This window comes from Leopardus geoffroyi, chromosome D3 (genome assembly GCF_018350155.1).
Source record: "Leopardus geoffroyi isolate Oge1 chromosome D3, O.geoffroyi_Oge1_pat1.0, whole genome shotgun sequence".
Lineage (NCBI taxonomy): Eukaryota > Metazoa > Chordata > Mammalia > Carnivora > Felidae > Leopardus > Leopardus geoffroyi.
In genome coordinates, this window is record NC_059339.1 from 82853748 (window position 1) to 82881684 (window position 27937).

General features: G+C 41.3%; 1 protein-coding gene across 5 annotated transcripts in view; it reads left to right on the forward strand.

The window, feature by feature from the left end:
* The window catches only part of CDH7 (cadherin 7), a 123462-nt gene that overhangs the window by 36488 nt on the left and 59037 nt on the right, over positions 1–27937 (forward strand). For 4 of the 5 annotated variants that reach the window (XM_045456946.1, XM_045456943.1, XM_045456945.1 and 1 more), the window contains 2 exons: positions 19748–20042; positions 23791–23910. In XM_045456946.1, the coding sequence (XP_045312902.1) occupies positions 19748–20042; positions 23791–23910 (415 nt within the window). Of the gene's footprint in view, positions 1–7765; positions 8604–19747; positions 20043–23790; positions 23911–27937 lie in introns of those variants that run through there. The other variant, XM_045456947.1, reaches the window with a different exon arrangement.

Sequence of the window (27937 nt, forward strand, 5' to 3'; positions counted from 1 at the left end):
TTGAACACACTGAAAGCAAGCTCTTATAATCAGGAATTGATTCAGATTCATTAAGTGGACAGTGCATTAAAGTTGAATCATCTGGGCAGTGTGGCTGGTTAGGTAGAGAGGCCCAGCTACAACAGGCATCCGGAATAACGGGTGGTTATTTCAATAAACATTTATTAAGTATCACTAATGCACACAGTTCTTTCCCCTCCGAAATCTTTGAACACGGTGGAAGTTACTAGAGCCACTTTACTACGTGCCAGATTCTACACTGTTGGCTCAAACCATTACGTAGGTTTAAAGACCCAAGCAATTAAAAACAGGCAACCACTTGAGATCAGCATCACTTAAATAGCTGGCTTTGGAGTGCTTTATGGAATCCATGCATCCTATATAACACACAGGATATCTGAAACTAAAGAAGGGTGGTGAGGGGAGAGGAGAGGGAAGGGAAGAGGAAGGGAGGGAGCTGAGGGAGAATGGCGGGAGAAAGCCTATCTGTCACAGTATGTGTGCAGGTCAGTTGTGCAGGTGTTAGTGGGTGTATGTATAAGTGCTCCAGAGTAGAAGTCCTCAAGACCATGTGCCGTCTGCTCAACTAACGCAAATGCACGAGTTCCCAGTGGCTCGCAGACTCCTGAAGTTACCAGCTCACTGATCAGACAGACCTTTCACATCATGCCACTTTCCAGATACCTGTGTAATCCAGAGAAGAGCAGAATGAACGCCGTTTTTGGGTGTCCTGCATGGGAAGAAAGAGAAGCGTAGTTGTGCCTGCTTTCACTAAGATGCAAGTCTTAACGAGTCTAAGATGGTTAGCTGGGTGGTGAGGGTCAAAGCCTTCAATAGGAATCTACTCAAGACAGTTTCGCCCTGTTCACCTTTAGATTTTTACCTGTAGCCTAAGACAGTTTGCCTGTTGAAAACCAAACTTATGCGATAGGGAAATGCAAAAAGAAAAGAAAAAAAATTCATGGTCTGCAATTATCCTGGAAGAAGTCATGTCATCATGATGATTTTAAGCTATGCGTTAATTCGCTCTTCGTTCAGACATTTGTACGTGGGCTGTATGCTCCTGTCGCCATATACTGGGGATACAAATATACAAAGAAAGACTCCTGTCCTTTCTGTAGGTCACAATGACATGGGGCAACTTACAGACAGCCTCAGCGTTGTCTGGTGGTGGATTTTATAAATGTGCAATGAAAGATTAAAGGCAAGAACAGGAAAATCAGCCTGGGGAGATCAGGCAAAATCTTTAAAGAGGGGATAATTTTTCAGCTGAGGCTTAAAGGATGAGAAAGTGGTCCCTAAACAAATGGGATATGAGAAAAAGAGATTCCTGTTCCAAAGGAATGGTTTGTGCAAGGCATGGCTCTGTGAGATAATATAATTTCTTTAGGGGTCTGTAAGTGATTCAGGTGGCCACAGAGGACAAAAGAATAGTGGCATCCACGAATCGAGAGCCACACCGTGAAATGTCAGTATCCTTGTTAAGGAATTTTTTGTTGGTTTTCTCTTGGTTCTTGTGTGTGTTTTGGTACATCAGATGGTTGGTTTTGAGCCAGTTGGGATTTCAGAAAGGCCAACTTTAATGTTAAAGACTTTTAAATTAAAGGAGGCCAGCCGGGAGGCAGAAGACTGAAGACATCAAGTCAGCGATGATCAACTATTCCAGGCAAGAGATGGTAGGGACTGAAATATGGCAGTCGGAATGAGGATGGAAAGGAGAAAATGAATAAAAGTTATTTGGAAGGTGGAGTAGGTTTGATGTCGAGACATAAGAGCGGAGCTAGGAAGGTCTGGAGGGATACAGAAGGGGAGAAGAGAGGTTGCCCGTCTTAGTCACCGGTGTGTCTGCAGCATTAGCAAAGGTACCTCCCACACGGTGTTGTACGGTGAGTGGTGACTCCCTTGTTTCTGGCTCAAGACAGGAAATCTGATTAAGTTGCAGTCTGACACTGTTGAATTTGAAGTTGCCGGAGGGATATCCACATGGAGATGTTCATTAACGAAACATTCACATCCCGAAACGTAGAAGACTGGTGAGAAAAACAGCTTCTTGCACCACCTGGTTGGGGGTGAAGCATGTAGGATTGACGTCTTAGCGACGAAGAGCCGACTCTTACGCTTGATCATAAACAGGACCTTGGGGGAGCAAAGGGTAGAGGCAAGTGCTCTACAACACGCTGAGTTTTACATTCACTCACTGGCTCTTCATCCTCTCTGTTTACCCAAGGAGCCAGAAACACTTTAAGAAAAACAAACGCGACATTAAATCATTGTACTACGATTTGTTTTCTACACATCCCACTGTTACGGACTATTTCTGAAAGGCAATTGGTTAGTTCAAAACTCTTCTGCTAAATGCTGAAGTAGGTACTATATGGAGTCACTGTGTGTAATACAATACATCAGTTAGACACCTTGAACAGAAGAAATTCTATTTATTTACAAAAGGGCTCTCAGAACGATGAACAAAAGTTTAAAGATTTCGTTAATGTTCTTGATTTTCAGGCAATGATCTTATAAATTTGCAAAATGCTTCATGAAGGATCTAATCTGAGAACTAGGAATGAAATGTCTTTTTCTCTGTTCAGACCTTTAGTCCTTATCATCTCCGTTTGAAACCTAAAACTCTGAGTTTATGTATGAGTGTATATGTGTGTGTGTGTATATTGTGTGTGTGTGTGTATATATATATATATAGTGTGTGTGTGTGTATGTATACATAGACACACATGTGTATATGTGAGTGCATATATTTATGTGTATAATTTGCATGTGGATATATTCCCGTGGTGCACATCTAATCTGCTTTTTGCATTCATATATGCATACAAATTGGCAAGGTATTTTGGTCCTGAGACTGTCCTTCATATGTGGAGTTCTTAAATAGCACTAACCTAACAAAAATTTGCTATTTATTTCATATTTGGTAGTTTGTAAGCTATATTTTTGAACCCATTCTCTCACTCGGGCCTTACAAAAACTCTTTGAAGTTGGGGGAAACATTAGTACCAGTTAACTTCTATATATGAGAAAATTAAAGCTGAAAGAAAGTTACATACATAGCTAATAAGTGATGGAGTCCGGCCCTGGCCCCAGGCATTCTGCTCACAGACCATGCTCTCCTTTCCACTGTTAGCCACTGTCTGTCTAGATGATGCCAGACATGGCACTAGAATTCTTAGGGGATGTGCTAAATGATGTAATATGTAATAATAATTTAAAGTTCATTCTGGGAGTCTGTCCAAGGAGTCCTGTCACTATTTTTATTTAAAAAAATTTTTTTTAACGTTTATTTATTTTTGAGACAGAGAGAGACAGAGCATGAACAGGGGAGGGGCAGAGAGAGAGGGAGACGCAGGATCTGAAACAGGCTCCAGGCTCTGAGCTGTCAGCACAGAGCCCGACGCGGGGCTCAAACTCACAGAGCGTGAGATCATGACCTGAGCTGAAGTTGGACGCTTAAAACCGACCAAGCCACCCAGGCGCCCCAATTTTTATAATTTGTTTAGAATATGACAGAATTATTTGGGAAAACAAATGCAAGTCGACTCGTCTGGATTCCTTCTGCCCTGAGAGTTGTGTGTATTCTCCACTCTTTCTTTCTCTCTTCCTGTTCAGCCTTTATTTTCAATTGATGTCTCTGGCTTTTAATTGATGACATTTGGCTTTCTCTGTTTAGCATGCTAATTTGTGTATATGGTTCTTGGATATTGAGTTTTGAAAACTACATTGACTAGTGCGTTTAGGGTAGTATGGTAGATATTTTTCTGAAGTGCCCCTGATGCTGACATTCTGTGCACTAAAAAACGGCTCTTAGAAATTCTAGCCATGTTCCGTGGAGCCCCAGCTTGGCTGCCGAGGCCAATCTTTTCTAAAGAGTGGTGAAACATATGGAAGGCTTCTTGGAGAATTTGGAAGAGAGGAGAAAAGGAAAAGGAGGGTTTCCCGGGTTTTGTACTCCAGAGGACTGAATTGACATGGCCTCTAGGGCTCAAAAGGGGGTCAGTGTCTGTTGAGTACAAGTGCAAAGAATGAAATGCCAAAAGGGATACGTGTGGCTTTTCCTTCTCTCTTCCTTCATGGCTCATCCAGCTGTGATTTCTCCTTCTCTTTTGTTTGTATTAAGGGAATTAGTAATTATTCTTTATCACATGGGTGTTTGTGAGGAAGAGGTAGATGCCTCAGTCTTTTTCCCACAAAGATTTTGAGACATTTCCTCGACATAAATACAGTTGTGATAAATGCCAGTGAATACACATTTCATTACAAAGCATTTTTCACTGGATTAAAAGCCTGTATAACTGTATTATCACGGTCCAGTTTATAGATCGGAACCCCAGGTATTAGAGTTTTCATTAATGGTGGTAACTATAAATTGCTTACAACATCGGATCACACTGTACTTGTCACAGAAGTTTACTGCCACTCGGTGTGATTGCAATGGAGACTTGATTGTGTAAAGATAATAAAAATAAGATTATCTTAAAAGACGTTCTAGAGAAAATGCATGCTGTGGCAGTACTAAACAAAATGCTACCATTTATTGAAGCTTTTGTCATTATGTTTCTTTGAGCAACATCATATTCAATGCTTCGTGTGCTCTTTTTACTTTTACTTGGCTTTCCTTGATTTTCATGTTAGATAAATGTGAAATATGGATAATTTTGGCCTGGGATCTGATGGATTTGATTGTAGAAAGCCTTAGGCAGTGTGTTCTTGCTTTGCAAAGCCCCTTGCGTTTCAGAAGGGGGGAGAATGTGGGACAATATAGGAGAGTTCGAAGAGTTCGAAGTAGGAAGTAAGAGACAAAAACCAAAAGGCAGCACATTCTGCCTATTTTAAGATGCATTTTTTTTCACATTTTGCCCTCAGAAATTGGAGTGTCAGGTAGAATGAATGACATCTTAAAATTATAATAGCCAGGTTTCTTTTTTGTGTTGAAATAAAGGATTATGATGCATATTACGGTCATTGGGGTCATACCATTGGAGAAAGCGAATGCTAAGCTGGACATCAGAGTGGAAAGTTGTAGGGAACCTTCCCGTAACCACGAGCCAGAGAACAGTGCCATGAGTGTGGTGTCGTCAGGTGCATGTGGCAGCCAGGTGACGCTATGTGCTAGAGATGGCAGCAAAGGGGAGGACAGGTGAGAGTCTGCAAGTTTTTCATAAAAGTGAATTTCTTTGTTGTTGTCATGTATAAGAACTAATGCAATCCAACTCGGGGCCGTAATAGGCGAAGCAGTGACGAACGGACAGAATTGGCGAACCATAGGTGGAACATGGAAATCGACAAGTAGGGGTGGGGCGAGGACGCAGATGCCTCAGACACAGAACCTGGAAAATTGGGTAGCTGTAAATTCCTGTTTTGACTTACTAATCGCCGGGTTTTTCATCTAGGGGAGGGCAAGAATCCAAGGTCTTCTAGGCCATTCGTCTCTTATGGGGGGAGATGGGTAGGTGCCAGTGCAGGATAGATAAGAATGGGTAGAGTAGAGACTTTGTTGTTGGGAAGATCTCCATCAAATCTGGGACATTGTCATGTCAGCTTGAGTAAAGCATTTAATTGTTAAATCCCAGTTTCCTCCTGTGTAGAACCAGGCCGATCACGCCCACCGCAGACGGCTGGTAAGTGAATTAAAGGCCCCTTTACCACAGTGTCTGGCACGTAATTACACTCCATAAATATTAGTTCTCACTATCAGCTATTTGAATAAGGGAGCTATGAAACAATATGTGGAGCAGGGCGGCTAAGGGGACTGCAAATATAAAGCAAAGAAATGTAAGGTTACAGGAGGGAATCGAGAAGTTATGCTCTTTAACGGGAGTCATAGCATTTTGAGTTAGACTTGGATGAAGCCTGCAGGAAAAAACTTCTGTCGTAACTCCGTGGTCAAATAGGTCCCTTTCACATAGTATCACAGTCCAGAATTAGCTGGCCGTAGTGGTCGCTGTTTTATATTGGGTGTGACAACACACATCCGTTTCATGATGGGATTCTTTATTTACTTCAATCACACGGAGTATAATCACACGGATTCAGTTGGCTGCCCCTTCCCCTCAGTCCCCTCCTCCTCCTCCCTCTCCTTCTCCTTTTGGGGTCCACCGCAAAGGAAGTTTTAGTTAATAGGAGCAGCAGAGAAAACAAGGGCGGGGGGATAGCCACCCACAAAGATGCCCTCCAGGAAGGTTTCTCTGTATTAATGTCTCTCAGTAGCAGGCTTCTACCAGGAAATCATTATCGTCACAGTACAGCTTTGTACTCTTTCAGACTGAAATATAATAATACATCTGGACCATGTGTCTGTAATATGACAGGATGAAGTACGGGGAAAATGTATAACATTGTAAATCTCAGGGAAAGAAAGAGCAAATGGTTTTTTTTTAGTGTGTATATATTTTAAGTGATACTAATTGAATTTGTGCATATCAGACAAATGATAAATACCATGACTCTTTCCTTTTCAACAGATGTACTTGTCCAAATGGTTGTGTTTAGGTAGCATGTTACTTTCCCATGCCCTTTAAAGATACCTTGCGCATGTTGTTGACACAGATCTTTAAATGAAAAACTAATTCTCTTGAATTATTTTAACCAAATTGCAAGCTGTTATACCTACATAGGACGAATTCTCCCAAGTGCCCGGAAATAAATGTCTTAATGTCTTTTTTTTTTTTCCATGAGCCATTACAAAACAGACATTTTGAAATTATAGAAAAGAATCTTATAACATAAATCGATGGGATTTTCTGAGGATACAGTAGTCTGAGTGTGTCCTAAAACATTCCCAACTTTCCCAAGGTGGCATAACTACGCAATTCTTACATGTGATCTTACAGATTTGTTTAAGCTAAGGCATTCTCATACACCTAAAACTTCGGTCTCAATGTCTTGTGCGGTCCCCAGAGTAGACAGCATATGTTAGGAATCTGGATGGATGCCTGTGGGTCACTCGTGTTTACTTAGAGGTGATATGTAGAGTTTTAGGAACGAAAGGGGAGCTTTGAAGACCTCCTAGTTCAATCCATTTTGTAGACGAATGAACTGAAGTCCCAAGAAGGTGCCAGTTTAGCGTTGTCCAATGTTAGGGCAGTAACCCGTGGCTCTAGTCGCAGGTTCCCTGATTCTCGTCCTGTGCCGTGGTGCTCCACGCAGACGTGAATCGGTTTCAATAGGCTTCTGATTCACTTTCCCGATTGTGATTGTTCTGCCAAAGAGCTTCTTTTATTCCTTTTCAATCCCAGGCCTGTGAAATAATGGATAGCAGAGTAGAGCTCCAAAATTTAATACCCTTTTTAGGAGAAGGGATAAAGAGTCATAAATGTGGCTGTTAAGAAAGTACTCAGATAACTGACTGCATTTTGAAAATTAGAACGTCTTCAGTTTCAAAGCTAAACGGAACTGCAAAACTCATTTTAGGCAAGGTAATTACTCATCTTCCTTTGCTGCACTTTAGCGGGGAGGAGGGAGGACTCAGCCACCTGTGTGTGTGTGTGCGCGCGTGCGTGTGTGCGTGCCCACATGCATGCCTGTGTGGGACTGGTGGAGTCCTGCTGGTAATACCAGAACAACCTGTAAACAAAGACAGATAGCCGCGAGCGGTGTCTCCTGGGAAAACCCATGAGGCCTTTCCAGAGTCTGCGATGCAAAGAGCTATTTGAAGATGTCTTGCTCTTGTGTCAACTGGTTATTGACTTGGCTTATTGCTGCCTGTCCTTCCACCGCGCTCTTCCTCCCTTTTTCTCTTTCCTCGTCTTCCAGTTTTACAAATGTTGTCACATTGGCTTGTGGGAACTTTTATCCTTCGGGCCTTAAACACTGCCCTGGAGATGATCAGCGGTAGGGAGCCGGGGCGTCGCAGCACTGTGGTTGTGGTGGGCCCAAGAGGGCTCCGAAGGGACGTTGTTTTCCTCCTTTATTTCCGAGGGATCTCTTGCTTTAGAGGCGAAAACATGGCTTAGCTCTTCTTAGGGCACCCGAGCTGGAGAAAGGCCCTCTTATTTCTTAAACTCGCTATATTTTGGATGAGGCAATTACATATCCCAGGGAGAGTCCTGTCATGTGAAACCAGTGTATTTTTTCATTTTAGGAAGCTTTTGTGTTCATTGAAATTTCGCCAGGGATTTTTTTTTTTTGAGGTATGATTTTAAAATCTGCCACCCTTTCAGCAAACTATTGGCTAAGCTCCACAGACATGCTTCTTTTTTTTTTTTCTTTTTTTAATTTACTTAATAAACCTCTTTTTTCCCCCTCTTTCAACGCGATATCAGCAGTAAAATGGACGAGCATTTTCCTCAGCTTGTATATTTCTTTCTTCCTTTTAGGCCAACGATTCTTACATTGGGTGTATAATAGTATGACCTGGAGAGCTTCTAAAAATAATTAAAAAATAAGTAAAAATAAAAGCCTGGGCCTGTGGACGCGTATTCTGCTTGAACTCTTCTGTAGTACGTCTGGGCATCATACCGCTCGCGTGAACAGAAGTCACTCGCCCTGGGTGTGGAGAACAAGCGTGTTGTATGAGGAGAAACACACGCGGACTTAGCTCTGGGCTCACTGAATTAAGGACATTCTGCTTCCTCCTCTGCTCAGATAAAAACACAGTGAGTCCTCCTCTCTCTGGTGACCGGTTCATGCACAGTATGAAGTTTCTAGGAATCAAAGCTGCTGGGAGCCTGGGGTGGGGGGGGGGGGAATAAGAGTATATCGGGTGTAGACTGAAAGAAACAAGGAGCGCTCTGTCCAGGGTTGTGTCTTTCATGTATGTGGCTGCCCCGTGGCTTCTTCAGCTGCTGCTGCTTCTGATCTGCAAGTACACACCTCTCAACAGGTTACGGAAATGCGCTTCTCACTCTCCTGTGCATTGTAGGAGACTGTGTGGGACGCATGAGGACAGATGTCTGCAGGGAGCCGAGCCCCGCCACTGGCTAGTTCCTGAGTTAGTCTCCTGGGGGCATGCTGCAGGTCAGGTCACAGGAAATGGCCTCAGAGACCCGGATTTGCCTTGAGGGTAGTTATTGGAGGGTGTTCTTGGAATTAACACTTGGAAGGTGGGGGAGGGAGGGTTGGGCAATGCAGTTGCAACCTACAACTTGGCTGACCTTTGGGGAGCGGTGGAGCTGGAAAGTTTCTTCACGGGGTTCCTGAAGTAGGAGAGAAGGAGGCGCGTTAAAGCCCCCCATCACTAGTGTGGATGTGGGATGCCCCCAAGACCGAAGGATTACCTCTGACGAGGTGGCTCTTTTTGCCAATTTTGCAACTTGTCAACTTTGTAAACATCTCAAGAGTGGCGATTTTGGGGGCAAGACCTAGTTGAGAAAGGTCAGTCGGCGACACTTCCCGTGTTCACTGATTCGGGAAAGGATTGGACTCAAGAGGCTGCCGTGACATCCCTTAGAGGCCACCCCTGCCCCACTAACATCCCTTTGCATCGTGTAATCCATTCAGGGCACAGTTCCTAGGGAAACGTGTTACACCTCTTTTCTTGGAGGAATCTATAAGAAGGTTAGTAGGATGAGGTACAGCCTATGTTGTTGCAGCTGATTTTCAGGTTAACACTGACACCCTTTGCCCCTGCCCCAGTCTGGGGTCTTGCACTTCCCCTTCCCATCAAAATGGGGCAAGGGAGTCTCAAGAGACAGCCGATGTCCAGAGGCGATGCTTGCTCTTTCCCATTGTGTGAGAGAAGCCCACCTCTTCCTGGTGAGCGAGGCCACTTGCACCTACAGGGATGTTGTTCCCGTGGTAGTGGGAGTTCAGAGACAAGGAGAGAGCATGTTCTAGGAAGTGGAAGGCACACAGTCCTCAGGTGGGGCGGGAGAAGTGAGGGATCACATGGCCGGGTCCACCCGACCCCTTTATTTTCTGGTCCTGTCTATTCTCCCTGCCCCAGGAAGCTCTATGGCATTAGGTGGGGGCATTTTTCTCCCGGAGGGAGAGAGTTTTCATAAAGCAAGTGGCGATGGGCGGAGGACGTGAGGATTCCAGGACCTCCAGCAGTTGAGGAAGTGTTTCTGCCCATAGGGTGAAAGTGGGGTGCGGGAGGGGTGCCACACCACAGATGCCTAGACAGATAACCTCTGAGGTCTAATTGAGATCATAAGTATTTTCTTTCTACTATTACTTTCTTTGTTTGCTTTAAATTTCCAGCCTTTTAATAATAAACACATGGTGGTTGAAACTATTAACTTTTCTGAGCCGACATGGACTGTTTCTTTAGGAAAAATATAGTAGACCACCAGAGGCTCCATGGATGCCATTACGTACAGTTCTTGCCCCACCTGGAGTGTTCCCCTTGCCTTTCTGACTCGAACCAATGTAAACGTGTAAAATATAAGCAGGACATTTTGTTATTCTTAGTTTATCTTTCTGGCCCCAGAGGGATGCATGCCGGAAACCTAAGACAATTTCTGCATCTTGAAAAGAAGTCTCACAGGGTATTGGATGAGGACATAAGTATATACTGTGTACTTTTCCCTTGTAACTTTGGTAGAGAAGGGATAGATCCCTGTTGAGTAAAATGCATAATTAAATCAAGACAGAAAATTTTATTCAATCATCTTACATAGAATAAGTTATACATACAGACTAATTGAAAGTACTGAACTGTTTTAAGCCATGACATTATTGGTCTAAAGAGGCTGCTATGTGAGTGGTGATATTTATTAGACCAAAAGTTTTCTATCTGGGATGCTGGTTGAAAATCCATATTTTCAACATGCTGGTTGAAAATCCATATTTTCAGTGGTTTCAACTCAAAGACATTCTGATTCCATAGATTAATACAGATCCCAGAAATTGGCATTTTAAACCAACATCTCAGGTAATGCCGATGCAGGAAAGCTACATACTGAACTTCAATAAATAATAACTTCAGCATCCAAACGGTAGGTTAAGATCAGTGAACATTCTGTAGCCTTTTAAAAACAGTTATTTAACCAGATGTTTACAGGGTATTGGTTGTAATATATTTACCCTATAAAGACTCTTTCCGCGTATCGCATGCCAAAACTATCCTCTATTATAAATTAATGGATCCTGCGTATTACTGTGTGACTATTCCTAAAAAGAAATTTATTCCATCATTAGTCAAGTGCCTTTCTGGAAATCAAGCTCTGCCCTTCATCGTCAGACTATTTCTTAGTAGTCGTCATCTTGTCTCAACTTAAAAATCATTTCTTTAAAGAACACTTCCCTGAACCTCTGAACTCCGTGTGATTTTCCTGCCACACGATTTCTTGGCATTCTCTGGGTGCTGTTTCAATGCAGAAATGCGATTGTTTGTTCGACCTGGTCCCATGCCTGCTGCATTGACAGCCTTTCTCTCCGTGAGCTCATGAAAACAGGCCACTGTTGGCTCTACACTCTAGGCTCCCCTGTGCCATCTTGTCTTCATTCAGACACACGCACACACCTGGCCCATAGGGGATACCCGGGACTCATTTGTAATACATGTTTAATATAGGTGGAGTTTCTAGAGGAAGACAGAAACAGACTGGATTCAGTCTCTGTTTTTCCAGGACAATTCAGCTGAGGCACAAGGACCATGTCGATTGTATCCCTTTAGTTCGTGCGTAACAGCTGAAATGCTACTTCTCACGTGGTACGCGGTGCTTTTAATAACAGCTAAAGGGATACTTGTGACTTTATAAAGATGCCAGAAGAGAGTCACTAGACGAACATTAAATACTCAGAATATTTGAAAACAAGTGTACCAAATAGATCTCACACATTACAAGTAATGTACATTCTTACTGTGGGTATAAAGTTTAACCATCGGCCCTCCTTACTAAGGTCTTACTAATAAGTGTGTGTTGAATGACTACTTACTGGCTGTTCTCTTCTTGGACTGGCTCCTTTTCTCTGTTCACCCTCCTACGCTCATGTTATCTCTGAAATTCTGTTCCTCTGGATCTTTCTCCACCTACTGGCCTCCATCAGGTCACATTGGACCTATACTATGCTTGTGTCAGAGTTGATACGATAGTGTGGAGTATTCTCTTTTTAGATTATACGAGTGTCAAAGCTTTCTTCCCCAAATGGAGACTCCAGAATTATATTTCTGTTAACTGTTATTGTTTCATACTTTTGAAGGCACAAGGCAATACCCCTCAGAGGACTTCAGGAAATACTTGGCAAACACGTGTCGCTGCCCGCCGCAGCTTGTACACGAATGCCTTCTCCAAGATGCCATGTGCAAAACATCTGTGCAAGTCTTCAGGCTGGCCTCCGGCAATTGCCCTGTCCCTCCCTGGGGGCTAGCATCCTCGGGTTTTGCTCATGTGAGGACAGGAAGAGAGTTTTGGACTGATGGTTTATTGCCTAGAAGCATTCAAAAGAGCTTTCACATAGGTGTTATCCACTGACCCGGTGCTGAGATTCTCAACTGATCCGGAGGGAAGGGCCAAGTTTTTGTTATTTGCAAGCTTAGTGTTTTTTGAAGAACACAGAACATGCTCTATTGTAACCCCCTAATAATTTTGTAACTGTATTAAAAATGAATTATTTAGATATAAAACTCAGCCCTCATTTTTCCATTACTGTTGGGCTCAGCAGACATTAGATTGCTCTGTAAAACAACCCTGGAAATTGCTAAGCTCTTCTACTCATTTTCTGTACTTGCCTCGACTTGGACAGATGGCACCCAGTCCTTGGACCCCGTGTTGAGTAGCACTGCTTTAGCTTCCTGTGACATTTTCTGCTCAACCAGCCCCATTTAAAAAGCAAGATTGAGAATTATCCTCTTGAGCAAAAAGCTTAACGTTTCCAGGGGTTTGCTTTTTATCTGCTTCTGGTTGACTACTTGGAGTTTAGAACTCAGTGAGTAAAGTACTACGGGGGAGCCCCGAAGCAAAGAACATGATGTGCTCACAATTACATTGGACGAGGAGCTGTTTTGATCAGGAGGAGTTTTGATCAGTAACAATTTGACTCAAGGCAGATTTCCTAAGTTGTTTGAAAGTTCTGGATGTGGCCTGGAGACAGCAATCGGAGAGAGGATGAGATGAACGCTGTGGAGATCTCTTTAGGGAGGCACATGTAGCTGTGTGGGATAGAAAACACTTTTCTGAGTTGTTATCGTTGCGTCCCTGATGAAAAAGATGCAGCCCTTAATGTGAAGTTCTCAGTAACCACGCCCTAGGCGTAAATGTAGAACCTTTGCAAAGAAAAGGAAGATTCTGCCTGCCCCCCCCCCCCCCGCCACCTTAGGGGATGCAGCTAGTTCTATTGTACCCATTCTGTGTGGATTTACAGAAAGGGAGAGACAGTTACATTTTACAGAATACTTCCAAGTGCATTACTTCATTTTATCCTCATTTCAACGTGCAAGGCCAACTGTACCTTTATGGATGCTGGTCTATAACAGATGAATAAACTGTGATTTGGGAGTGATCAAGGGATCACATAAGGGGCAGAGTGGAGATTCAGTGGCCATACTTCTGGCTCCTTTGCAATGGACACCTAACAGTTGTCCCTTTCAGCTACTAAGTAAGTGAACTAAGACCCTAGGAATGTTCATTGCCACTGAATTAGTGTGGACTTTTTCCAACGGGAAAAAAAAAATCTGAATAGGTCTTCCTTTTTACTTATTGTTGGCTAAAGAAAAAAAAGATTTTTTTGTGTGTGTGTGACAATTTTAACCTTCGCTAAGCACTTCCTGGATTGCGTCCCTTTCCTCAATTACTCGATGTGCTGTAATTAATACCTTTACTTTATAAACCGTGCATCTTCATCAAAAGATGCTTCACAAGTAAATTGTGTTCTGTTACCCTGGACCACAATGATACGTATAAATTGGAAATACTTCAACCAGAAAGAAATGGCTCCTACACTTGTTTTCATCTATAATATTTCTTCAACAACTTGGTAATTACACGGTATCCAGTGGCATGTGGAAAATATCTATTAAAAAGCATAACGAGAAAAGAAAACTCGCATGGAATATGTATATTCAAGAGGCTTTATTTCCACCGGTCATTGTTTAAATCCGTCCTCTATACTTACGGCTTCAACCTTGAAAAGTTTAGTGAATCATGTGAGTCCTATCAATATGTAATGTATTTTTAAACTTAAAAAAAATCTATCATCAGTCAACCAATGCTGGGAAGTTCACCTTAGAAATCCTTTACTAATATTCAATATAAATCATCCACAGATTGCGATCAACTTGCTTCTCCTCCATCATTGCTCTATTTTTGTATACAGGTGTAGTATGAACTTTTATATTGTTGTAAGAATACATTTTGTGCTTATTCAAATGTTTGTTACAAGGGACATTGAATATCAACTATAATTATTTCCATCCTCATCACGCATAGGTCAGTGAGGATCACAGAGACATTTGTTGACTTTAGTTTTATTTTTTAGTGCCCAAGCTTTCATGATAAACACGATCTCTTTTCCAAATAGTTTCATCTTCTGTCTAGATGTACAATTTTTTTTTCATGTGAAAATTTTGTCTGTTACCTTGCAAAGCACAATCCTGATACTAGAACCTCTCCAATAGTTCTACTTCTGTATGTGTTCTACTCTAGCCTCTCCAATAGTTGTCACAATTGTTCAGTGAACTCCAAGTACAGGTGTTTTTTGCTTCCATTTTGCAAAGGAGGTGACTAAAAGGCAAGATCATTAGTAAGATCAAAAAACAAGCAGAATTTAAGCTGTTCATAGAGGGAGGAAAAGTTGATCAACATATTGATTTTTTTCCCTTTGCCTTTGCTGAACTGAGATTTATGCACCATATTAAGACTCTTCTTTAAGCAGATAGGTTGACAGTTCTACAACCAGATAGTTCGTATCGGGCCCTCTTTGATTAAATAGATATAAGAAATTTGTCAAAACTGCAGTGCATTGATCTATTTTTAGTTTTGGTCTTTATAATCTTAAATTAAAAACTAAATGGTGTATATAAAGGTTAAGGTCATTAAGATTCTTCCATCCAAAGGGATCCAAAGGTCTGTAAAACCCTCTACCAGCACGTGTGTGTTTGTGTGTGTGTGTGTGTGTGTGTGTGTGTGTGTGTGCGTGTGTATGTACTACTGTGTAAGACTTGGGAAACAGGAATAAGAAAGTGTGTCTGGCCCTACAGGGTTCTGTCTCTCGGGGAACACAAATGGTAAATTTGCAAGTACAAAATAATGTGCCAAATGTTACCATGGGCATACAAGATGAGGTATCTGAGCTCAATCTAGGCAGTTCAGAGGATTAGGGAGAACAGTCCAGAGATACAGGATGTTTTTGTTTAGTTTTTCTTTTTGCCTAATGCTATTAAAACTTAAAAGGATAGAAATTGAGGAAAAACAAGCACTAGTCTTTTACAAAGTGGATTATGAATTGACTCCATTTAATACAATGAACTGTTTATTGAGAATGTGGATTTGGTATTAAAAAAGAACCTGGCTCTTAAGGAGTTTATAAATCAAAGGTTGGATATGAGAACAACTAAACCAGATTTTCAATATAAAGCAGAATTAAATGCATTCTGCCACAGAAATGCAAACAGCAGGCCATGGGGAAAAGATAGGAAGATTCTTAAGACTTCAGTAAAGGGGATTTTGCATTAAGCTGAGTTGGAGGTCAGTTGATGGAGGTCAGTTGGAGGCAAGATGATGAAGGATTTGTGTTGAAAAGGATCGTGCTGCCTGCTCTGCATAGCCGGTGTGGTCCTCGTCCGACATGCCTGAAACATGGCGTGCCTTCTGAGATGTGATGCAAAAGAGAGACTAAAGAGATAGCATATGGCTACATGGAGCCCCATGCTTAGAGTTTGGGGTAAATCCCTAGACCATGGAGAGCCATTAAAAGTATTTGATGGGGGGTGTGATATAATTCAATATGAATTTTAGGGAGATAATTTCTGACACACAGAAAATGGAGAGTAACTGCAGGGTTTTGTAACTAGTGAAAGAGTTTAAGATTCCAAATTAAGATTATTGTTCTGAAGACTGAGAAGAAAGAGTTGCTCTATTGGAGGTAGTGGGTAGGTATTCTGTCAAGGGAATGATGGAACCACAATGGATTATTAAATCTATTACATTTTAGGGTGCATGTCGTGGGTGCTTTGATTTTCCGGCATGTATGGCTTATGAAGGATCCAGTACGGTGTGATATGTTCTCACGTTGTTACCATACACAGTGCTGACATAATGACATAGAGAAAGCCCATAACGATTGTACCTCCTTCTCTACTGATTCTTTTGCCTTACCATGAGGTAGACCCAGCCAAGGGGTGTGTGCTCCTCACTGTGTTTATTTGGAAAAAAAATATTAATGTAAACATCTACTTTGGAGTCACAACAAATATTTTTAAAGGGATTTAGGAGTCCATGCACTAAAGGTGAGCTTTGTGTGGTGATTAATGATTCAAGGTGGTGTTGTTATTGTTTAGATGGATCACAAGATCATGTTTACAAGGGTATTTGCAAATGAAATAGACATAACATTGTGAAGTTCTACTCTGCCCAAAATATGAGAACAAATATTTGTTTTTGAGTGTGGTTTTCATTTATTGTTAATTCCATTGCCATATGGTGGGACTATGGAATGCTTATCTATTTATTTTTCTGCACAGAGGTTTTTGCTATGGAGAATAGTGCTTCTTTAGTCTGTAATAGTCATTCACAAAGATCACGTGCATGTGTGTGTGTTTGTGCGCGCACGCGCGCATGTGCGTTGCACACAGACATGTTTTTTTACCTAAGCGTGCCATTAAGTCATTCTGCACTTACAAGTTTTTCTTTGCTGAGGTTTTGTGTGGTTTCTTTGTTTTTGTTTGTTTTTTGTCTTCGTAGTAGAGGAGAATAGTTTTTCCCTAATAGCGTGGGTTTCAGTCCACCTCTTAAGATTAGTATTAGCGCACAGTGTTTCACAGAGTAAATGTCTGAATGCATCTGATAATCGGGTAGCCGTCTTAACATTTCAAAGTTGGTCATCCACTTGTAACTACAGATGCTTACACGAACCTTGCAAGGACACTCGAAGCAATTTTCTGCTTGTGAATTCTGGCAGTGATTACAAGCCTAGTGATGCTCCAGAGAGAGGGGTGTGTGTGTGTGTGTGTGTGTGTGTGATGGTGGTAATAATTGTGGGTGGGGCGGGGGTGTAGACATCTGATCCTCTAATGATTAGAGAAACCAGCGATATGAATCATTTTTTCCTTTAAGTTCTTTTTTTTTTTTTTTAATTTTTTTTTTCAACGTTTATTTATTTTTGGGACAGAGAGAGACAGAGCATGAACGGGGGAGGGGCAGAGAGAGAGGGAGACACAGAATCGGAAACAGGCTCCAGGCTCTGAGCCATCAGCCCAGAGCGTGATGCGGGGCTCGAACTCACGGACCGGGAGATCGTGACCTGGCTGAAGTCGGATGCTTAACCGACTGCGCCACCCAGGCGCCCCTCCTTTAAGTTCTTAACGCTGTTGGTTGACCATGAGCTCAGGATTTAATGTGTGTTATGTATTGAAAAGGAATGTGCCTTCTCTCCCTTACCTGGATACCACAGGAGCATCGTACCCCCATGCCATGGAAACAGCAACTAGTTGACAGGAATCAGTTAAATGAATCCTAAGGGCTGGTTCTTCTATACATGGTAGTCCCTAATGAGACTTAGAGACATGGCAAGCCTTTGATTAAAGACACGACCTGTCTATCCCTTGAGGGTCTCTGTGGCCATTGGATCATCCTCTGTTGTTTCACACCAAGGTCAGTGGGAGCGTATAGACTCTTCTAATCCTTGGAGGCAGGGATGCGGTGAGGAGGGGATAAAAAAGTAGCCGGGAGAAGTGCGTGGAGCTGTGGGGGTCCTTGAGGTGTCAGCAGCTTAAAACAACCTGTTTTCATCCATCATCAGCGCTTGTCTCGGGACTCCAGTTTTTTGGTCTGTGTTACTGAGGGTGGTGGAGCGTTTTGCTGTTCCAGAATGCCAAGGAAGGAGCCTTCTGCGGAGTTATAGAGTGCGTTGACAGAAACCACCAGAAACGCTCAACTTCTTTAAGACTTGGGGGTGATCAGGGTGGGGGTTGCATGCACCCCTCTTTCTCTGACTTGTCCTTTGGCTGCAGCTTTTGATATGTCCACCCCACAGGACAGCGGCTGCTCTCTGGATGCAGGGTCTTATTGCCTAAAGTGGAGGTTGAGCCTTCCAGCAGCCCCTCTCCAAACCGCCCCCCTCCCGATTTCATGATCCTGGGACCTGGCCTGAGGTCGCAGTGGACCTCAGGCGAGCCACTAGGCCTTTCTTGATCTCAGTGTCCTTATCCATTACCAGGGAGAGTGGATCCATTCAATGTGAGCATGAAATGAGTTCCCATGTAGAGAACATTAAGAGTGCTCGACCCCTAGGATGCACTCCGTAATTCAAACTACTGTGATTCCCAGCTTTCCTGAGAGAGAGAGAGAGATGCAGTAGTAGCCCTGAGGATGACTTCAGAAAATTAAGCAATCCCCCGTATTTCAAGAATGCAGCCTTTCCATATGGTGGGTACACATGCGGTACAGTGACCCGCCAGATAATTCCTCACTGAGCAGGGCTAAATTGTAACTTGCGCCAGTAATTAATTTTTTTGTATGAGTGAGTCCCGAAATAAATTACAGAAACTAAAAGGTGAATCAGCTATTTACGTGTTCTGAAGCAGAGTATAAACACAGCTGTCACAATGTGGTAGATAGAAGAATCGCTTACAGAGACGGTGCAAAAAAGCGATACCTTCGGCACCTACCGCGGCAGGGAGGAAATGTACCACGGGCACACTTCCCTAAGTAGTTTCCCGCATCTTACATTTTTGAAAGGGTGCAAACACAATTCTGGGCAGCAGTGAGAAGCCTCGTTATTTGGTAAATTGGCTGTTTGCATTCATATTAATCGAAGTCCAGATGATAGTGGTTCTAGGGGATGAAAGATTGTGGAGATGACAGATTGGGTCCTGTGTGTTGCGGGTTATGAAGTTCAGGAAAATGTGTAATTATGTCTGAGTTTCCTAAGGTTCTTCTGTTCAACATAATGTTCTGACATACAGTGGGGACGGTTCCGGATATGAAATGCAAATTAGTAGGTGCTGGCCATGCTGCTGATGCCGGGGTTAATCATGCAAATCTAATGCAGTTCTTGGTATTTCAAGAAAGGTTTGAGCTGAAGTCTCAGGCACGTACTGATTTAACATTCCTACTTCAGAGAGCAGTGTAATTTTTTTTTTTCGGCTTCACATTTTGAAATATAGAACAGGATTTGGAGGCGGATTTAGTGGCTGGACATCCATCCATACTTGTTAATCATGAAAGGGGGTGGGAGGGAAGGGAACCCTTAAAGAATGTGGGGATTTCTAAGCAGATTACATATTTTATTAGATCGAAATTGACAAGTGTTCTGTAGCAAGTCCCTTTGCTTGGAATAAGATCAAATCAACCGATTATACATGTTTACTGAATGCTCTGTTCAAAGAAGATGGTCAAAACTGGCAAGGACAGATCAAATAAAAATTAACACCACCACAAGTTCCTAACTTTGGGAATTCTAGGAAAAAAAATACCTTTGGAAATGAGACTGTTTACAGGAAGAAATGAAATTGTCTTGCTCACAAGTGCAAGCTGACGCATTCTAATAGCCTTTCTGCTGTGCGCAATAGCATCAGCTTATCTTTCCAAGAACAATAAAATTTCATGTACTGCTGCCTGACATAAGAATTATTTTTACCTATCTCCATATCGCTGACGCTCTTGTAAGTTAATCTCATCTCACATGAATTTTTCACCAGCTTCACTCTGATGTTGATAAAGGAGATGGTTCCATCAAATACATCTTGTCAGGCGAAGGGGCAAGTTCCATTTTCATTATTGATGAGAACACGGGGGATATCCATGCTACCAAGAGGCTGGACCGAGAGGAGCAGGCCTACTATACGCTGCGAGCCCAGGCGCTGGACAGGCTCACCAACAAGCCCGTGGAGCCCGAGTCCGAGTTTGTCATCAAGATTCAGGACATCAATGACAACGAGCCCAAGTTCTTGGATGGCCCATACACTGCAGGAGTTCCTGAAATGTCGCCTGTGGGTAAGTCAAGGCATGCTGGTCTTCAGTGTCTGGTCTTAGGGAGTTTGTATTAAAATCATACCATTGGGCGGCTCAGTCGGGTAAACGTCTGACGTCGACTCAGGTCACGATCTCACAGTTCATGAGTTCGAGCCCCATGTTGGGCTCTTTGCTGACAGCTCTGAGCCTGGAGCGTGCTTCGGATTCTGTGTCTCCCTCTCTCTCTCTGCCCCTCCCCTGCTCATGCTCTGTGTCTCTATCAAAAATACATAAGCATGAAAAAAATGAAAGAAAAATCAAATCATTATAGGTACTGAAAAAAACATCACATTAGTATTGGTATAGCAGTTTCCAGGGAGGGTGAGGGGGAAGACTGAGATGTGTTAATAGCCAGTGCCTATATCTAATTATTCAAGTCATTATTTTATTTGGAAAATTAGACAAGTTTTTCCTTTCACACAGAGATCTCAAAATCTTCAGTAAATTATTCAAGCCTTGCCTTTTCCTTTCAAATGTAATATTTAACTTTAAAAAAGATTAAAATTACACCTAAGAAGTTAAAAAAGAATATGCTTCCAGACTTTGCCCTGCAATAATCTCTTCTTTCTCCTGATTAATATTAATGATTCACTCTTCTGAGAATGCTTCTGTGGCCGAGGTATCAGGCAGGCCATCTAACGTTTAGGTCAGCTGGTCTACTTGCTTGTAGAGTGTGCTTGAACTCAAAAATGCCCCTCCATATGCCACCACTAATTTTTTTTGTAATTTCTCCAGAAACTTAAATATATGAAAATTTATGCTGAATAGATAATAATGGTAAAGCGATACTCTGTTTGAGATATATAAGAGAGTCATGAAGTCTATTCTATTCGAAGGCCTTTTCACATTGCCCCATTACTGGAAAAATAGAAAGTAAAGTACTATTGGTATGTACTTTACTTACATCAGATAATATAATTTCAGTTTTAAACTATTTATTCAGATACCTTTGGAATATTTTTTAGCCGGTATGTAATTTTAGATGATCTCATAAAACAATAAAAAAAAAAAAAAAGATGGGAGCTTAAATAGACCAGTTGAGTTAGATATTTATTTCCTGTCATTTTCAGTTTTGAAATAAGACATGCATTTAAAGTAGTAATTGGCCTTGTATTGTAACATGTAAAAATTTTACCCATTGTGATTTGTTTCATTAAATAAAGGCCACTTTATTCATTCCAGCGTTCAGTCAACATGTCTACCATGGTAGTGGAAAAGATGTGTATTATGTGTGCCCTTGAGGAGAATCACAATTTAATGCCCCTAAATTTCTGTGTCTAGCAGATGGAAAGGGAAAATTATTTGGGGCACCATTGCTCTAGCTGCTAAAGAAATAGAAACTGAAAATGAGCCAGAGGAATACCATGTTCATGGTCAGGAAATATTCTGAACTACGACGGCAGGATCTCACCATAGTCAGCTTGCATGGAGGAACTTCTTTAACCAAACAGGCATATTCATACCTTCTCAGTACTGCCCACGTCTTCGGAGTGTTTCTTGCTGTTGCTTAACCGCAAAAACAACTATGACAACAGCAGCCACAACAAGATTTTGGAGGTTTTAGAGAAAAGAGAAGGCACATTGTCCTCTCCAAAGTACTAATGTTTGGAAAAACAGGAAGCTTTGAGGCGTGTGTAAGCAGTTCGGTTCAACTCTGTAATTTTCACGTTGACATGTTGGGCTTTCTTTGTTGGCTTGCTAAGGTTTTCCTTTGCTACATAGAATGTAGCCACGCAAACTGGATTAATGTGAACTTTTTTCTTTTAGAGGCTAAATAATGCACTGTAGTTTTGATTTCAGTGGTACCACTTTGATATCAAACAGCATGATTATCATGTGCACATGCAAGTTATTTTAGCTATTTGACTCCAACAGGTTCAAGACCTTTTAGGAAATGATTTTTAGTGTCTTCTGGATTTAATTGACATGAATTGGGACCACTAAAATAATATCGGAATTTAAACTAAGAACAGTAGATAGCTACATTAAATATGTTATGTGGATCCATAGTGAGCTGTAGTCTATCAAAGTGTTTAATTCTAACCAAATACTTATAAAAACCATTAAGTAATATGGCATATACAACACAAGCATTCATTGTTTAATATTCATGGGTGTGGTTTTCAATGGATGCTAATTTTAGATTGAAAACCTGCTAATAAGTCCTTAGGATAGTTCATCTTCTCCAGAAGAGCATAGATAAGCATGGACAATTAAAATTATTTAAAAGTATGTGTACATGTGTGTTGGGTGTACGTACATATGAGTCTATATATAAAGTAAGTTTCTTAGTGAACATTTTAGGAAAAAAAAAAGTCATATACAACCAAATTTACCAAAATGGTTTTATTTTGTTTAGGCTCTTTCCCTTTCAAAAGAATTAGAAAATCAATACTTAAGCATATTACCAGAGTAAATATTGCTGTAAAGATGGTACAGTGTAGAGAAAATAGAGAATATCAAGGTCATTGGTTCTAACATTTTAAAATGATCTCAATTTAATTCTTAATATTTTTAAATATACATCATTCACTATTTGGTCCTGCCAGGCATCCACACGGCACAATCAACTAAGTCTGTCAAATTAAAAAAAATCAGAATTTAAACAACAGTGCCATATACATAGCTTCTTAATATGCACCTGTTTTTTTTTTAAAGGAAATGGGATTGTTCATGAAAATCATAGTGTTGAAAAGACAATAGATTTGTAACAAAATGGACACCAATGACTTTTTTAAAGGGCTTAGAGAGGGAAATCTATTTAGAAATACATCAAGATGAAATTTTAGATTAAAAAATATTTTCAAAACATTTGAAACAAACTTAGAAGAATACATAAAGAGATTTGCCCCATTGTCATCAATAGGACAGAAATGATAAAACAGCATGTGCTTAAATATATAAACTAAGTAGATGTGAGTGATGTTTTTAAGATTATACTCCAAATGGAAATAAAAAGAACAGATCGCAGTAAGTGCTTTCCATGTGGAGTAAGTGAATATATAGTAAAATGAGGAAGCCGCAAAGCATTCTATCACACACACACACACACACACACACACACACACACACACACACAACCCTGCTGATGCAATTTTTAAAGTTGCTGTGCTACGAATTTTCTTCTTGGGGCATGTGGTTTGCATTTGATTTTATGCTTTTGTTTTTAAATCAATTCATGGAAACAATGAAAACTAAAGCTGAAGAGATGCCACCTAATATCCAGTTAAGTGTATCCATCAGAAATTGTTTATTCAGTGAGTGAAATTTCCTTTTCTGCCTGGCTCTCCTCGGCTCTAACAGTGAGACCGCCTCAGCGACTTGGGTGTCAAGATGCTGTTACTTGTCACACTGCCTTCTGGACGGTAACTGAGACTTGAAGAGATTGCTTTTGATAAAAACTTGTTACCTGCCCCTGATGGATGAGAGGCCGAAAATTTGAGTCCCATCCAGTTCTGAGTATACTCGTAATGCGCATCATCAATCTTACTTTTTTGCTAACATATTTTTGTACCCCTTAAATATTTCTGAGGGCTTCATTAGCATTTATCATCGTTTTGGGTATGTCATCTACAAACCACATGTCCATTTTTCATTTGCCTTGAAGTAAGAAAAAAAAAGAAAAGAATTCAAAACAAATCTAATGGAGAATCTTCAGCAGTGTGTGGGTTCTTCTGTGTTGTGGCATTTGGAAATTTTTAATTCATTGGTTTTTTGGATTGGCATGTAGGGACCTCAGTGGTACAAGTGACAGCAACGGATGCTGATGATCCTACATATGGCAACAGTGCCCGAGTGGTCTACAGCATTCTGCAAGGACAGCCATACTTCTCAGTGGAACCAAAGACAGGTAAAAAGTGAAATGTGCCTCTTCGTGTAACGTCATCATTTATCTGTTGGCATAGAATTAATATTAGTGATTTTTTAAAAAAAACCTTTTATTTATTTTTTATCTTGATTTATTTTTGAGAGGTGGGGGGGGGGAGGGTAGGGACAGAGAGAGAGGGAGACACAGAATCCGAAGCAGGCTCCAGGGTCCGAACTGTCAGCACAGGGTCGGATGTGGGGCTCAAACTCCCAAACTGTGAGATCATGACCGGAGCCGAAGTCGGATGCTTAACCAACTGAGCCACCCGGGTGCCCCATTAGTTGTTTTTATGCAATATACTTGGTACTGTTAACGGATGCTACGTTATTACTGGGCTTTTCTCAGTGGGTGTCCTGTGATAAGAAACAGCCAATGATTTATAGTGGCATTAACATCTTTTAAGAATATTTTATTACATTTATCAGAATTTCTAGCAGAATTAAACAGAGTATTGTATATTTAAAAAGTATTGCAGCTGCTGTCTCCTGACAAGAGAAGAAAATCTTGATTATTTATGTCACGTGTTATTTTTGTCTTGCCTCCTCTAACTCATTCACAAAGGAATCGCAGGCAGTTAAATTTATTTATTTATTTATTTATTTTTATTAAAATTTTTTTTTCAACATTTATTTATTTTTGGGACAGAGAGAGACAGAGCATGAACGGGGGAGGGGCAGAGAGAGAGGGAGACACAGAATCGGAAACAGGCTCCAGGCTCTGAGCCATCAGCCCAGAGCCTGACGCGGGGCTCGAACTCACGGACCGCGAGATCGTGACCTGGCTGAAGTCGGACGCTTAACCGACTGCGCCACCCAGGCGCCCCAGTTAAATTTAAATCTCAAGCAAAAATCTCCCTGCCAGGTAGTGGAGTAGGTAGTAGGTTCTGTTTATCTGTCTGGAGTCTGGTTTACTCAGGGAAATTAGTTTATGTTTTTATTTTTTATTTTTGTCAATATATGAGATTTATTGTCAAATTGGTTTCCATACAACACCCAGTGCTCATCCCAAAAGGTGCCCTCCTCAATACCCATCACCCGCCCTCCCCTCCCTCCCACTCCCCATCAGCCCTCAGTTTGTTCTCAGTTTTTAAGAGTCTCTTATGCTTTGGCTCTCTTCCACTCTAACCTCTTTTTTTTTTTTCCTTCTCCTCCCCCATGGGTTCCTGTTAAGTTTTTCAGGATCCACATAAGAGTGAAAACATGTGGTATCTGTCTTTCTCTGTATGGCTTATCAGGGAAATTAGTTTAAATGTAGCAATTCGGATGATGAGCTGCCCAATCAAAAATTAAGTTGATTCTTTTTTTTTTTTAATTTTAGAAGAGAAACTTATTTTTATGAGTTGAGAGCCTGACTGTGTGGAATATGTGGTTGGTTGGCTAGGTGTTCTGTTTTGCTCTGGAGCTGGAATAATTTACATTAAGTAAGACCATAATTTGGAGCGCTGTTATCTTGGATAGAAAATAATGGTTTCTCTGTTCTGCTTTTCTGGCTCTGCGTGTTGGGGGTGGGGGGTGTGGAGATGGGTGGTTTGAGCAGATGATTTTCCTCACCACCACGAAATCCAGAATTTGTCCATGTTGTAACTGTTTTGTCTTCATCATGAATAAAATTATTTTTCAAACAGCCAAGCTTATGATTAGGAATATTGGAGAGTACCTGTGACCTTCGATGCTGATTTGAATGCTACTCATACTGTGTTCCGTATTTGTAAATGGTAATATTGATTCATTTTCAAATCATTATGGAGGATCCATAGTGTAAGTGTCTTCTGAGAATGACAGGGGTAAGGTGCAGGAACAGAAAAATAAAATTCGATCCTAGCTCACCATTAGGATTTTTACAGAGACCGCGTTGCGTCTCTCATACCAATATGGTGGTAGACTGTTGAAGCCACCTGGACAGTCTCACAGAGAAGAAACAGTTCCGATTAAGCAAGTATTGATGGAGAAGTAAACAAAAGTATTTGATTGGTGATATGAATCCTGTGATTATGGAATATGTGCTTGGGGTGGATTTAACGATAGATCTGAGAAGCCTAAATTCACACACCCACCCATTCCCTTATATATCTACTCTTTACAGCCTACAAAGACATTGACAAGTTTCTGACAATTTGCTCACAAATTATACACTTCTGCATTATATAACCTGTCCAAAAATAGCAGGCACTAATCCCTAGGGTTCAATATTTTGCGGGAACTCTTGATTGGCCGGTGATTTTAGGTTTGTGGTAAGATAACAGTTTTTTTTTCTGAAGTCCAGTGGGGGTAAGGCCTCTGATTAACTGGACAATAGTCTGTGTCGTGGGATCACATGATTAGTACTTCAAATTAATTTTAATTTCAGAACCTCAAGGATCGTGTAGAGTAGGAGATGAATTTAGTTTAATTTTGTTTAGACTTTTTCATACTGTAATTATGGTAATCATTGGGACTTCTCTTTCTAGAGTCATTAGTGCAGAGAGATTCTGGGAATTTTTATCCTCTGCTAATTTCTCGTATGGATAGTGTATTATTTGCACAAATGTATTTTTTTTGACAGAAATGGAAAGTTTTCAATCCTTAAGGGCATGGAGATCTGTAAATGAAGTTTAACTTAGTCTTCATATTCGGTGTCAGTCTGATTTGTATCTATGTGAGAAATAATGTGATTTTTCTAAACCTTTAAATGGAAGAGTTTTTGAGAAGAAAGTAAAATGTTTGATAGGAAAAACACTGAAAATATGCTAACTCCAGTGTTTGTGAAAATAAGGCACAGAGCATCACTATTAGGTACATTTCCGTAAGTTTAACTTTGTTTTTCTCTTTTCTAATATTGACAATACCCACTACCGTTTATTAACCACACATCATGAACCTAGCATGGCTAAAACCTCCAATCACATATTCCACCTGTCACACTACTCACAACCCATGGGACCAGAGGGTAACTGTATTTTCTACCTTCATTTCTCCATCCATAAAACAAGAACGCAAGTAGCTGCAAAAGCCAACGTTAACAATTTGCTCTAACAAGCTAAAGGAATGGCGCTAAGAGGAGGATAAGGCAGCATTAAAAGGACTGTAGAGATGCCCATCCCCTGTGTCCATGATGGCGACAAACTTCTAAGAAGCTTGTGGTCATTCTCAGGTGTTCATCTACTCTGTAACCTGCAAGCAAATAGATCCCGTGTTTCTGCCTATTTGATATGGGGCAGGACTGGCTACATAATTTGCAGTTCAAAATGGAAAAGCAGGCGCCATCTTCTAAAATTAATAGGATTTCAAGATGTTATCAGCAGAGCAAGAAACCAAGCATGGGACCTGTGTGCCTGCAAAGGGCACGTGGCCAATGAGGCTGGCCCTGGAAAGTGGATTGAATGGGCAACGCCACTTGTCATTTAGGAGTTTCTTCTTAAACGTGAGAGGTGTAACTGCGTGATACGCACGTCATATGTGACATGCCTACTGGTTAAGTCGTAATTTTACGCAAGTAATTTAGTCATAATGAAGCCTGCCTCCCAAGTATGGCCTTCGACTGCGTTCCATTCTGTGGTGTGGCTCAAGGTGTGGAGGGCCCTCACTCCCATCAGGGCTTGCTGAGGACATCCTCTCACAGGTTGGAAGAGTCCATTCCTCAGCGACTCTTCATTTGAAGTTTACTGCTTCAGAAGCTTCGTTTACTCTCATTGGCTCTTCTCTGGCTTTTTTGGTTCTGTTTCACATGCTTCGCTTATCGATAGACCAACCTAATATAAACAAGGCCTAGAGGCACAATTTAGGAAAGAGTGTAAACTAATAGGAAGAGATTCAGCACGTACATCCAATGCGTCCCAGATCTGCACCGCATGAAGCCCCGCAGCCCCGTGTCACCTGGGTCACGTGGTTGCCGAATCAACTGAGACCAGCCAAAGGCCTGAGTGTGCAGACGCCTGGCTTCAATGATTGTTTGGTTCTCTAAACTGGGGTCGATTTCAGAACCGGCTCTTATCTGTTACATTTAAGACATATATAAATTCTTTAGAAGATTT